The sequence below is a fragment of the Haliotis asinina genome, chromosome 1 (genome assembly GCF_037392515.1).
Source record: "Haliotis asinina isolate JCU_RB_2024 chromosome 1, JCU_Hal_asi_v2, whole genome shotgun sequence".
Lineage (NCBI taxonomy): Eukaryota > Metazoa > Mollusca > Gastropoda > Lepetellida > Haliotidae > Haliotis > Haliotis asinina.
This window is the reverse complement of record NC_090280.1, coordinates 16,354,175-16,365,429: the sequence shown is the minus strand read 5'-3', so window position 1 is coordinate 16,365,429 and position 11,255 is coordinate 16,354,175. Positions and strand designations below refer to the sequence as shown.

The window sequence follows — 11,255 nt, the reverse complement described above, 5'->3', positions numbered from 1 at the left end:
GCGTCTAAATGAGTCTAAATTGCCAAGCCCGGTTCCACCACTTCTAAGCAGAGTTCAAATCCACATATCTGCAGCTAAAAACTTCGATATCGATATCATAGCATCTTACCAGCTTCAATTTACATCGTCCTCTGCTGGCTGCCCAGTCACGTCGGCATGTACAGTGACTTGAAACCCATTATCAAAAGTTATACTCGTAACCTCATACGAAAAAGATGGGACAGCCAGGTAGGAAGAAATAAACTTCATGACCTGAAGTCAACAATTGCTGATACCTACTTGTGTTGTGAGTCAAGATGTGATGAATAGGCTTCACGACAATGTCGTATTGGCCACAGCCGTTTTTCAAATGACCATCTGCTGAAAACGGAGAGTGTTGGACCTTCTATGTGTATCTCCTGCAATGATCTTTTCACCATCCTGCATATTTTGCTTGACTGTGTGGACTTTTCAAATGCAAAGACCTCCGCTTGTGTTGCGATAAATCTGAAAGCTCATTCTTTTCTCGTGTGAGCAGGCAGCTGATCGTAAAATTGCTGAGAGAAGTTGACCTATATCGAAAATCAGTTTAATAGTGAGAATAACACATTGATTTGTTTGTAGTCGATGCTATGGCATCTTCTGTTTTCATATGGTGATAAAACGATAATATTTGTTTTTTGGGGTTTTTTTAAAATGAAACACTTTTGGACCATGCTCTAAAAATGTTAATGGATGCAAAGTTGATCTCGTCACTGTATGGAACAACGCCAATGTAACGTAAAACTCAAAACGTTAAACATTGTGATCCAGTGATAACTATAGTCTAATTAATAAGTAAATAAACTTGAAAAAAACACACTCTCACTACAAATTCAAAAAGCAAAACTACTTCCTTAAATATATATTTATATCATAACCCAAAGGAATTTGTTTGACACAGCTTGTAATATACTAATTAATAACCGTTACAACAAGGGATTTGTATTTGGTTATATGCATGATTTGGCTGCTATGATGGAGGTACAATATTATGTTCTCACTAAAGAACGCACTGATTAGAAGACTTATGACAGTAACTTTGCTGTTGACAAATAACCCTCTTCCCTCGCAATCTCAGCTGCATTCAGTCCCTTGTTGTTCTTGGCAGTTATATTTACTGTACTCTGTGAGAGCACAGATTCCACAATGTCGTTAGCTCCTTCTTCACAGGCCAAATGAAGGGCGTTGTTTCCATCATCATTTACTACTGAAAGATCCGCCCCATTCCTCAGAAGTAAGTCAAACATATCACCGTCAGAATATTCTGCTGCATAAAGCAGCGCTGTCATCCCCTTAGATCCTCTACTGTTGATGTCAACAATGTGAAGTTTGAGGACATGCTTCACTGTGTCCTTATTTCCTCCTATACAGGCTTTGTGGAGGATGTTGTCGCCAATCTGGTCAGTTATGGACAGATCGGCACCCTGCTGAACAAGAATATAGAATATTTCTCTTTTCCCCCAATACGCTGCAAGCATCACTGGTGTCATCCCACTCAAATCTTTACTATTTATGTCCACAATATTTAGGTTCAGGATAAACTTCACTGTATCCACATGTCCCCCAGTGCAGGAAAGATGGAGCACATTGTTATTTTTATGATCAACTGCTGAGGTATCAGCACCTGTCTCTAGTAATAATCCCAGTACGTCTTTTTTCCCATGATATGCTGCCATCAACAAAGGAGTCATTTTCTTATTATTTGTGCTGTTAATGTTCAAAGTGGTGTGTGTCAAAATGTAATTCACAATCTTCATATTTCCATATCGACAAACCAGATGCAAGATGTTGTCACCATGCTTGTCTACTACTGACAGATCAGCTCCTTTTTTAACAAGGAACTCAAATACCTCTCTGTTAAAAAAACACACGGCCAGCAGCACTGGTGGCATCCCCATATACCCTTTAGTATTTATGTCTACAAACTTCTGTGTCAGGATATCATTTACCATCTCTACATTTCCTCTTCGACAAGCCAGATGAAGGATACTGTCACCATTCTTGTCAACTACTGACAGATCAGCTCCTTGTTTAACAAGAACATCAAATACTTCTCTTTTTCCATAATATGCTGATTGTAAAACTGGTGGCATTCCCCTAATCCCTTTAGTATTTATGCCGAGAAGTTTCTTTGTCAGGATATATTTCACAATCTCTACATTTCCTTCTTTACAGGCCAAATGAAGGATGTTTTGCCCATCATTGTCTGCTACCAACATATCAGCTCCTTGTCTAACAAGAAAATCTAATACTTCTCTATTCCCAAGGGAGGCTGCCACCAACACCGCTGTCATCCCTTCATCATCTTTACTATTTATATCCACTATGTTTTGTATCCGGATGTAATTCACTATCTCCATATTTCCTCCATGGCAGGCGTGATGAAGGATGGTTTGCCCATCCTCGTCTGTTACCAACAAATCAGCTCCTTGAGTAACAAGGAAATCAAATACTTCTCTTTCCCCTTCAGAGGCTGCCACCAACACCGGTGTCATCCCTTCATCTCCTTTACTATTAATATCCACAATGTTTTGCATCAGGATGTGATTCGCTATCTCCACACTTCCTCCATGACAGGCACAATGAAGGATGTTGTCACCATATTCGTCAACTACTGACAGATCAGCTCCTTGTTTAACAAGAACATCAAATACTTCTTTTTTTCCATAATATGCTGATTGTAAAACTGGTGGCATCCCCCAAAACCCTTTAGTATTTATGCCGAGACGTTTCTTTGTCAGGATATATTTCACCATCTCTACATTTCCTTTTTGACAGGCCAAATGAAGGATGTTTTGCCCATCATTGTCTGCTACTAACATATCAACTCCTTGTCTAACAAGAAAATCTAATACTTCTCTATTCCCAAGGAAGGCTGCCACCAACACCGCTGTCATCCCTTTATCATCTTTACTATTTATATCCACTATGTTTTGTATCAGGACGTAATTCACTATCTTTATATTTCCTCCATGGCAGGCGCGATGAAGGATGGTTTGCCCATCCTCGTCTGTTACCAACAAATCAGCTCCTTGAGTAACAAGGAAATCAAATACTTCTTTTTCCCCTTCAGAGGCTGCCATCAACACCGGTGTCATCCCCCCATCTCCTTTACTATTAATATCCACAATGTTTTGCATCAGGATGCGATTCGTTATCTCCACACTTCCTCCATGACAGGCACAATGAAGGATGTTGTCACCATATTTGTCAACTGCTGTCAGATCCGCTCCGTTTTCCACAAGAATATCAAATACTTTTATTTCCCCATGATATGCTGCAAGTAGCACTGGTGTCGTCTCTGTATGGTCTTTACCATTTATATCCACACTGGTGTGATTTAGGACATACCAGACTGCATCAACATGTCCTCCAGTGCAGGAAAGATGGAGAATATTTCTTTTTCGATGATCCACTGCTAATGCATTAGCACCTTTTTTTATCAATAATCCAAGTACATCACTCTTCCCATGATATGCTGCAAACAACAATGGTGTCATTCCCTTTCTATCGTTGCTGTTAATGTCAACAGTGCATTGTGTCAGTAGATCTTTCACTATCTTCACATTTCCTCCTTCACAGGCCCAGTGAAGAATAGTTCTGTCTGTATCATCTTTTGCTGATGTATCAGCTGCCCTGTCTATCAGAAGTTGAAAGACAACTTTGTTCCCATAACCTGCTGCCAACATCAATGGTGTAATGCCATTGTTATCTGTACTGTTTACGTACAGTACTCTGTGAGTGATGACATCTTTCACTATATCTACATTTCCTCCTTTACAGGATTTATGGAGGATATTTTCACCATCGTCATCCTCCTTTGATATATTGGCTCCTGTTTTCAAAAGAAAATTAAACATTTCCATCTTCCCGAACCGTGCTGCTAACATCAACGGTGTTGTGCCGTGATCTCCCCTACTGTCAATGTCAATGATATTCCGGGAGATTAGGTAATTTACTATCTCCAGGTTTCCCTCCATACAGGCAATGTGTAAGATGTTGTTATCCGCATTATCCAATACGGACAAATTTGCACCTGTCTCAAAAAGTAACTTCAGTACCGCCATGTGTCCTGTTCTTGCTGCTATCATTGCCGGTGTCCTATCAGACTGATCTCTTGAATTAATGTTTGAAGGATCTTGACACAATATGTGTTTAACTCGATGCAGGTCTCCCAGTGAGCAGGCATAAATAAGAGTAATATTGTCAAAGGCCTGGTTATGTTTCTGATAATGTTCATCTGAAAGAAAGCGTGGAAACATAACAGTTTTCAGTTCTGGTCTTTTAACATTTTAAGTCTTGGTTTTTGACAAATAATAACATAAACCCGAAGGGTGTTTTTCACTATGTATTAGACATGACCCTTTCCCGGAATAGCCGCATTTGAGGTTTTTGTTTACTTCCAGGTTTTAAGTTTTGTAAGTAAGGCCTATTTCTTCCTTTTACTTCTTGAAAGTAATGCCTATATTCACGCTTTCTTATTATTACTAAAACCTCTTCCTAATGGGTATTTATTTCTGCCTCGATGTACGAACATCAACATTCACGTCATCTGTAAGAGTTTGAAATCATCTGAAACATATCGTCAAAGATCAACTTTAAAGTGCAAATGATTTCCCTAGCAAGAATGGAACCGCATTTGCCAAGTTATCAAGTGTAAAGTCTACCTCACGGCTACTGACCCGACAGAGGTGCTTGTGTTAAATTATCCATATGCAGTTAGTAGTACTTAGGTACTGTCATTCCATTTATTTTATTAGCTCTTCAGTTACTGGTATGTAGGTTCATTACATGATCATCTAACTACCGTTCATTGACGGTGTATATGTATCAGAAAGCACTCCTCATCGGTTACGTTTGGGAAAGTAAGCCCTCGTCCATCGGGTGGAGGGACTTACTTTCCAAATCATAACATCAGAGTGGTGCCTTACCCTACATGTAAATACCTTCGACAAAGACAGTCTTTCCAGCATGAGTCTCCAGGCACCTCATTCCCCAGCACGTGTTCAAAGTGGTACAAATGTCTGCCTTCATCTGAAGAGAGAGAAACATCATTTGCGATGTATTATGTTCTATATGCATTTCCGCTGTGTATCAACCTTATTGAGTACCCACTCCAGTCAGTGAAGAGTGAGTGAGTGAGTTACTATTTAACGTCACATCGGCAACGTCGCTGCCATATCGTGACGTTAACGATTAATTTATAAAATACAAATGAATTAATAGCACAAACACTGTAAAAACCTGTCAACGAAGGAGAGTAAAACTAACTAGAACATCACAGAGTAAAATGTCACACTAGTGGTTAGACCTAAAACAATGTAACTATAGAGGACAATACGATATAAAAATGAGCTGTAGGTTGCCAACTACTGAAGGTAGATCACCATACTAAGGACCATGGTTACTTACAACGCATTTGCTTCCTGCATGGACCCTAGTTGGATTTACACCATCCCTTCAGTCGCTGACGATTGTAGGAAATCTTAACCAAAATTAAAATAACAAAAATACTACATTTAAAAATCCTGGTAAGCTTAAGTTTACTTTGAATGTTTCGGGACTTACGTACCCTCTCAGAAGGACCATAATTTTACAATACTTCAACCCCCTTTGAGGGTACAGCCACTAACAATGTCAGTTACTAATCTAAACTAGCAGTCATAAAATATGAGATTATTTACAAGTTACTTAATAAATCTAATTCTTTTCAAAACGCAATAATTAAATAATAACTGGCATTATTTAAAAGATCCTTCATAGATTGGGATTTGAAATATGTATCCCTTGAGATGGAATACTCAACACAGTCAAGCAAAACATGCTTGATCGTGATTCTTTCATCACCACGGAAACAAAAAAGAAGACCTTTAGGCAGATATTCATCTGTATATCCTTTGTGGCCAATGCGACACCGTCGCATTGGGACCTCCTCAGATCTGGACTGACAACCCAAGTAGGTGTAACCAATGTACGGTTTTATTTCATGTAATAATATCAGAAAGTGAGTGAGTGAGTGAGTGAGTGAGTTAATATTTAACGTCACATCGGCAATGTCTCAGCCATATCGTGACGAGAACATGTAATACTGAAATGAAATACATATATTGTTAAAAAAACCTGTCAGCGAAGGACAGTAAAACAACTAGAATATCACAAATCAGATTAAAACTAGTGTGGAAAGTTTAAAACTAATATCACTATTCGGACAATACAGTATAAAATCAGGCTATAGGTTGCCAGCAACTGAAGGTAGATCACCATACTAGGGACCATGGGGACTTACAGTGCCTTTGCTACCTGCATGGAGCCTAGTCGGATTTACATCATCCCCTCAGCTGTTAGCAATTTAGACATAGCTAGCCCAGGCCCCCCTAAGTAATTGAAGGAATTACAGCAAATTTGAAGGAATTGCATCTCAAATGTAAACAAACGCAGCCCACTCGCGAAACAATTGCAGCGATATCGGTAGTTTAGCGGTAATAACAGAAACACATCGGCCCTATCGGAAGCAATGTCGGTAATACTGGAAACACGATCGGCCATCTTCGGAGATTTTTCGGTCGCGAGCGGAAACTCACGCAGCAAAACATGGCGTCGTTGGAACAAGCGCCCGTCCCGGTGAGATTTGTTTTTAGTTCCTACTATTACATTTTTACACTTATCCATCTTTGACCACCCGTGTTGAATGCGTTTAGGTATGAGGTGTTGTCGGGGCAATAACTTATGTTTTTAGGAAAAGATTGTCACTGCAGAAGAGTGTCACAAGTCATGCCCCTGGAGATTGTTTACATCTGAACATCGAAGTCGTGCCGATGATTACGAACATCATGAACGTGCGCCATGAAGAAGTTTATGAGCCATAATTTGTCTTGCTATGAAGTGCAACTGACAAATTTAAACACATTTTTTTAAAAAAAATGATGTTATATCTGGCGCACGTTCGTAATCATCGGCACGACTTCGATGTTCAGATGTAAACAAACTGCAGGGGCATGACTTGTGACACTCTTCTGCAGTGACAATCTTTTCCTAAAAAAATAAGTTATTGCCCCGACAACACCTCATACCTAAACGCATTCAACACGGGTGGTCAAAGATGGATAAGTGTAAAAATGTAATAGTAGGAACTAAAAACAAATCTCACCGGGACGGGCGCTTGTTCCAACGACGCCATGTTTTGCTGCGTGAGTTTCCGCTCGCGACCGAAAAATCTCCGAAGATGGCCGATCGTGTTTCCAGTATTACCGACATTGCTTCCGATAGGGCCGATGTGTTTCTGTTATTACCGCTAAACTACCGATATCGCTGCAATTGTTTCGCGAGTGGGCTGCGTTTGTTTACATTTGAGATGCAATTCCTTCAAATTTGCTGTAATTCCTTCAATTACTTAGGGGGGGCCTGTAGCCAAAAATTAAAAATACAGATATACTACGACTAAGAACAGTGGAAAGTTTAAATTTACTGTGAATGTTTTTGGACTTACGTACCCTCTCAGGAGGACAATAATTTTACAATACTTCAACCCCCTTCGAGGGTACAGCCACCAACAATTCAAGTTACAAATCCAAACTTCTAATAATTAAAATACATCTATTTACACTACATAATTTCAAAATTCAACCAAAGAATCAATTTCTTTTAATAAATCAATAATTAAATGAGACCTAACGCTGGTAAAAAGATCCTTAATTGTTTTAACTGTAAAATACTTATTCCTTGTGATGGAGAATTCAACACAGTCAAGCAGGATATGCTTCACCGTGACTCTCTCATCACAAGGGATACAAAATGGAGGATCCTCACCTTTTAAAAGGTATGAATGAGTATATCTAGTATGGCCAATACGACATCGTCTTAAAATAACCTCTTCAAATCTGGACTGACAACCCAAGTAGGTGTAACCAATATACGGTTTTATTTCATGTAATTTATTGATACCTACTTGGGTGTCCCACTTCTTCTGCATCAGACCACGGATATAAGATCTAATGGTGGCTCTGTAATCACTGTAAGGAATAAGAAGTGGTGTCACAGATTTGTTGAGTGCTGCCTTGGCAGCAAGATCAGCTATTGCGTTACCAGAAATGCCTACGTGGCTTGGTAACCAACAGAAGACGATGTCGTACTGGCCAGTAGCAAGATTATTATACAATTCAATAATGTCAATTAAAAGTGGATGTTTACATGATACATTTTTAATAGCTTGAAGGCAAGAAAGAGAATCAGAATAGATTATATATTGTTTACGTTTAGGGTGTCTTTGAATATATTTTAGAGCTGTTAATATGGCGTTAGCTTCAGCTGTAAAAATAGAACTATTATCCGGTAACCTAGAAGATATTGTTCTGGATCCAGTGTCAGTGGCACAAGCGACTGCGCCACCGTCCTTGGACCCATCTGTAAATAAGGATTTATAATTGCTATATTTATGTTTCAATTGATTATATTCTTGTTTATACTGTAATTCATTAGTTTCTGATTTTTTAAGTGATGTTAATGTTAGGTCAACATGTGGTCTAACCAACTGCCAAGGAGGAGAAGAAAGAAGACGGGAAGGAGCTATATGGTTCAGCTCAATGCTGGAAGCAGCAAGAAATTGGCTTAATTCTGAGCCCAAGAGGCGGAACAAGGGAAGACTTTTTGTTGTACAAATCCTCATAGAGAGGATTAAAAACACAATTAAATGCGGGGTTAGACTCATTAGAAGCTAATTTTGTAATGTATTGTAAAGATAGTTTGATACGACGTAAGTTGAGAGAAGGCTCATCAGCTTCGACGTATAGACTGTCGATAGGAGAGGTTCTAAAAGAACCAAGACAAAGTCTTAGGCCTTGGTGGTGAACAGGATCAAGTAGTTTTAGGTTGCTTTGACAAGCGGCACCATATACGGTGGAGCCGTAATCAAGTTTAGATCGGATCAGTGATCTATATAAGTGAAGAAGGGTAGATTGATCCCCTCCCCATTTTGAATTTGAAACAACCTTTAATAAATCGAGTGCCTTCAGGCATTTGGCTTTAAGGGATTTAATATGTGGCAAAAAGGTCAAATGTGAGTCGAAAATAAGTCCCAAGAACATGGCCTCCTTTACGACTTTGATTGGGGTACCACTGAGAAATAACTCTGGTTCTTTATGGGGTTTGTATTTACGACAGAAGTGTATACAATTGGTTTTTGATTTAGAAAATTTAAAACCGTTTTCAAGACACCATTTATCAATTTTGTTTAAACAAAGCTGCAGTTGCCGTTCAATAGTATGCATATTCTTACCGCGGCAAGAAATATTAAAATCATCCACAAATAAATATCCATCGATTAAATCGTTTAAAACTTTAGATAAACTGTTGATCTTGACGCTAAAAAGAGTGACTGACAAAATACTGCCTAGTGGAACACCCTGATCCTGATTATAATGATCAGACAGTGTAGAACCCACGCGGACTTGAAATTGCCTGTTATTTAAAAATTTAGCAATGAATTCAGGCAAACGACCTCGCAAACCGAAATCATGTAAATCTCTCAGTATGCCATATTTCCAGGTTGTGTCATATGCCTTCTCAAGATCAAAAAAGATAGACACAGCATGTTGTTTATTAATGAGTGCGTTTTTCACAAATGATTCCAGTCGCACTAAGTGATCAACAGTACTTCTGTTTTGACGGAAACCACATTGTATATCTGTGATAAGATTATTTGTTTCCAAGTACCAAACAAGTCGATTATTTATCATGCGCTCCATGGTCTTGCAAACACAACTAGTTAGTGAAATAGGTCGATAATTGGACGGATCCGTATGATCACGTCCAGGTTTAGGTATTGGTACTACTATGGCGTCACGCCATGAAGGAGGAAAGTTGCCCGATGTCCAAATATCATAAAAAATATTGAGAAGAGTTTCTTGGCAGGATTCCGGTAAGTGCTTCAGGAGTTGATAATGTATGTTATCAGCTCCAGTAGCAGTGTCATGAGCTTGATCAAGAGCAGTATGGAGTTCATGAATAGAAAACGTTTCATTATAATCTTCCCCATTATTTGAATTGAAATTAATAGTTTTCTTTTCTTGTTCACAGCAAAAATAACCTGGTTTCCGCAGTGCGGAAACCTGATGGAAAGTGGACTGAAACTTAAGTTTCCACCAAGAATCCAGTGAGTTTCCGTTCTTTTACACTGAGTTTCCGCAATGACGGAAACTGTCAATTACCCACTTTCTAAGGGTTTCCGCACGGTATCCGTTACCCATGCTCCAACAAGTTTCCGTTGAGTTTCAGTTAAGTTAGAGATCCATCAGGTTTCCGCAGGGTTTCAGTCACCAAGACTCCATCAGGTTTCCGCAGAGTTTCAGTTACCAAGACTCCATCAGGTTTCCGCAGAGTTTCTGTTGCCAGAAAACTTTCCGCAGCATTTCATTTACTCGGGTTCACAGGAGTCATTCAATGTGTGTCATTGCATATAACATTCTTGTTACTCCTGGTTGGCAAAGACAATATAAGGAGTTTGTGTACAATCATCACGTATACATAAAGAAAAACAAAAGATACAATAAGATTCACTGCTTTATTTTCAGACAAATATGGATCAAACATATATCTAATAAATAATAAAAAGATATAGCACTAGATAACAGATCAATATTTGTCACTTATGACAAAAATATTTCTAAAAACATGCTATAACAGTTGCATCCCTTGACTCCTCCTGCACCTCCTCACGCTGACACAGAAAAACACACCCCAGTCAGTCAATGCTAAACATATAATAACACACACCATGCAATACAATACAACAATGAAATAAAATGCAATAAAGAACTTAGGTTACATTGAAAGTACAAAAAATGTATTTAAAGTAAACAAAGGTCTCTTGGAAAATAGATAAAAATTAAGATTGAATAAAATTGTATTAATTGAAATACAATCAGAATATCAAAACTATTAAAGTTTTACATTGAGAATAATTCAAATTTAATTGATCACAGATAAAATTACGTTCATGTGATCGATTAGCTATTTACTAGCCCACTTGGGCATCCTTGAGCGGATATCTCTGTCATTGTGGTTGGATGCCGCATCCTGGTCTTCATGTTGGCCTTAGCTTTGGTGGTGGCGTTGAAAATTGTGGCTGAGTCCAGTGCAGACATCTTGAGTTTAGATTCCCAGGTAAAGGGGTAAGAGAGCAATGAATTGGCATCTTCTTCATCACTCACAACTGGTGAAGTCATTTCCAAGGTAAGTAT

General features: G+C 38.8%; 1 protein-coding gene across 1 annotated transcript; it reads right to left on the bottom strand.

The window, feature by feature from the left end:
• Positions 1 to 1,046: 1,046 nt before the first annotated feature.
• Positions 1,047 to 4,112, bottom strand: LOC137297511 (serine/threonine-protein phosphatase 6 regulatory ankyrin repeat subunit A-like). Its single transcript, XM_067829430.1, has one exon. The coding sequence runs from the start codon at positions 4,110 to 4,112 to the stop codon at positions 1,047 to 1,049; it is 3,066 nt and encodes a 1,021-aa protein (XP_067685531.1).
• Positions 4,113 to 11,255: the final 7,143 nt, after the last annotated feature.

Excerpts from the sequence above, each read along its gene's own strand:
- LOC137297511 (XM_067829430.1), bottom strand. The coding sequence starts at position 4,112 with ATGATAGCAGCAAGAACAGGACACATGGCGGTACTGAAGTTACTTTTT.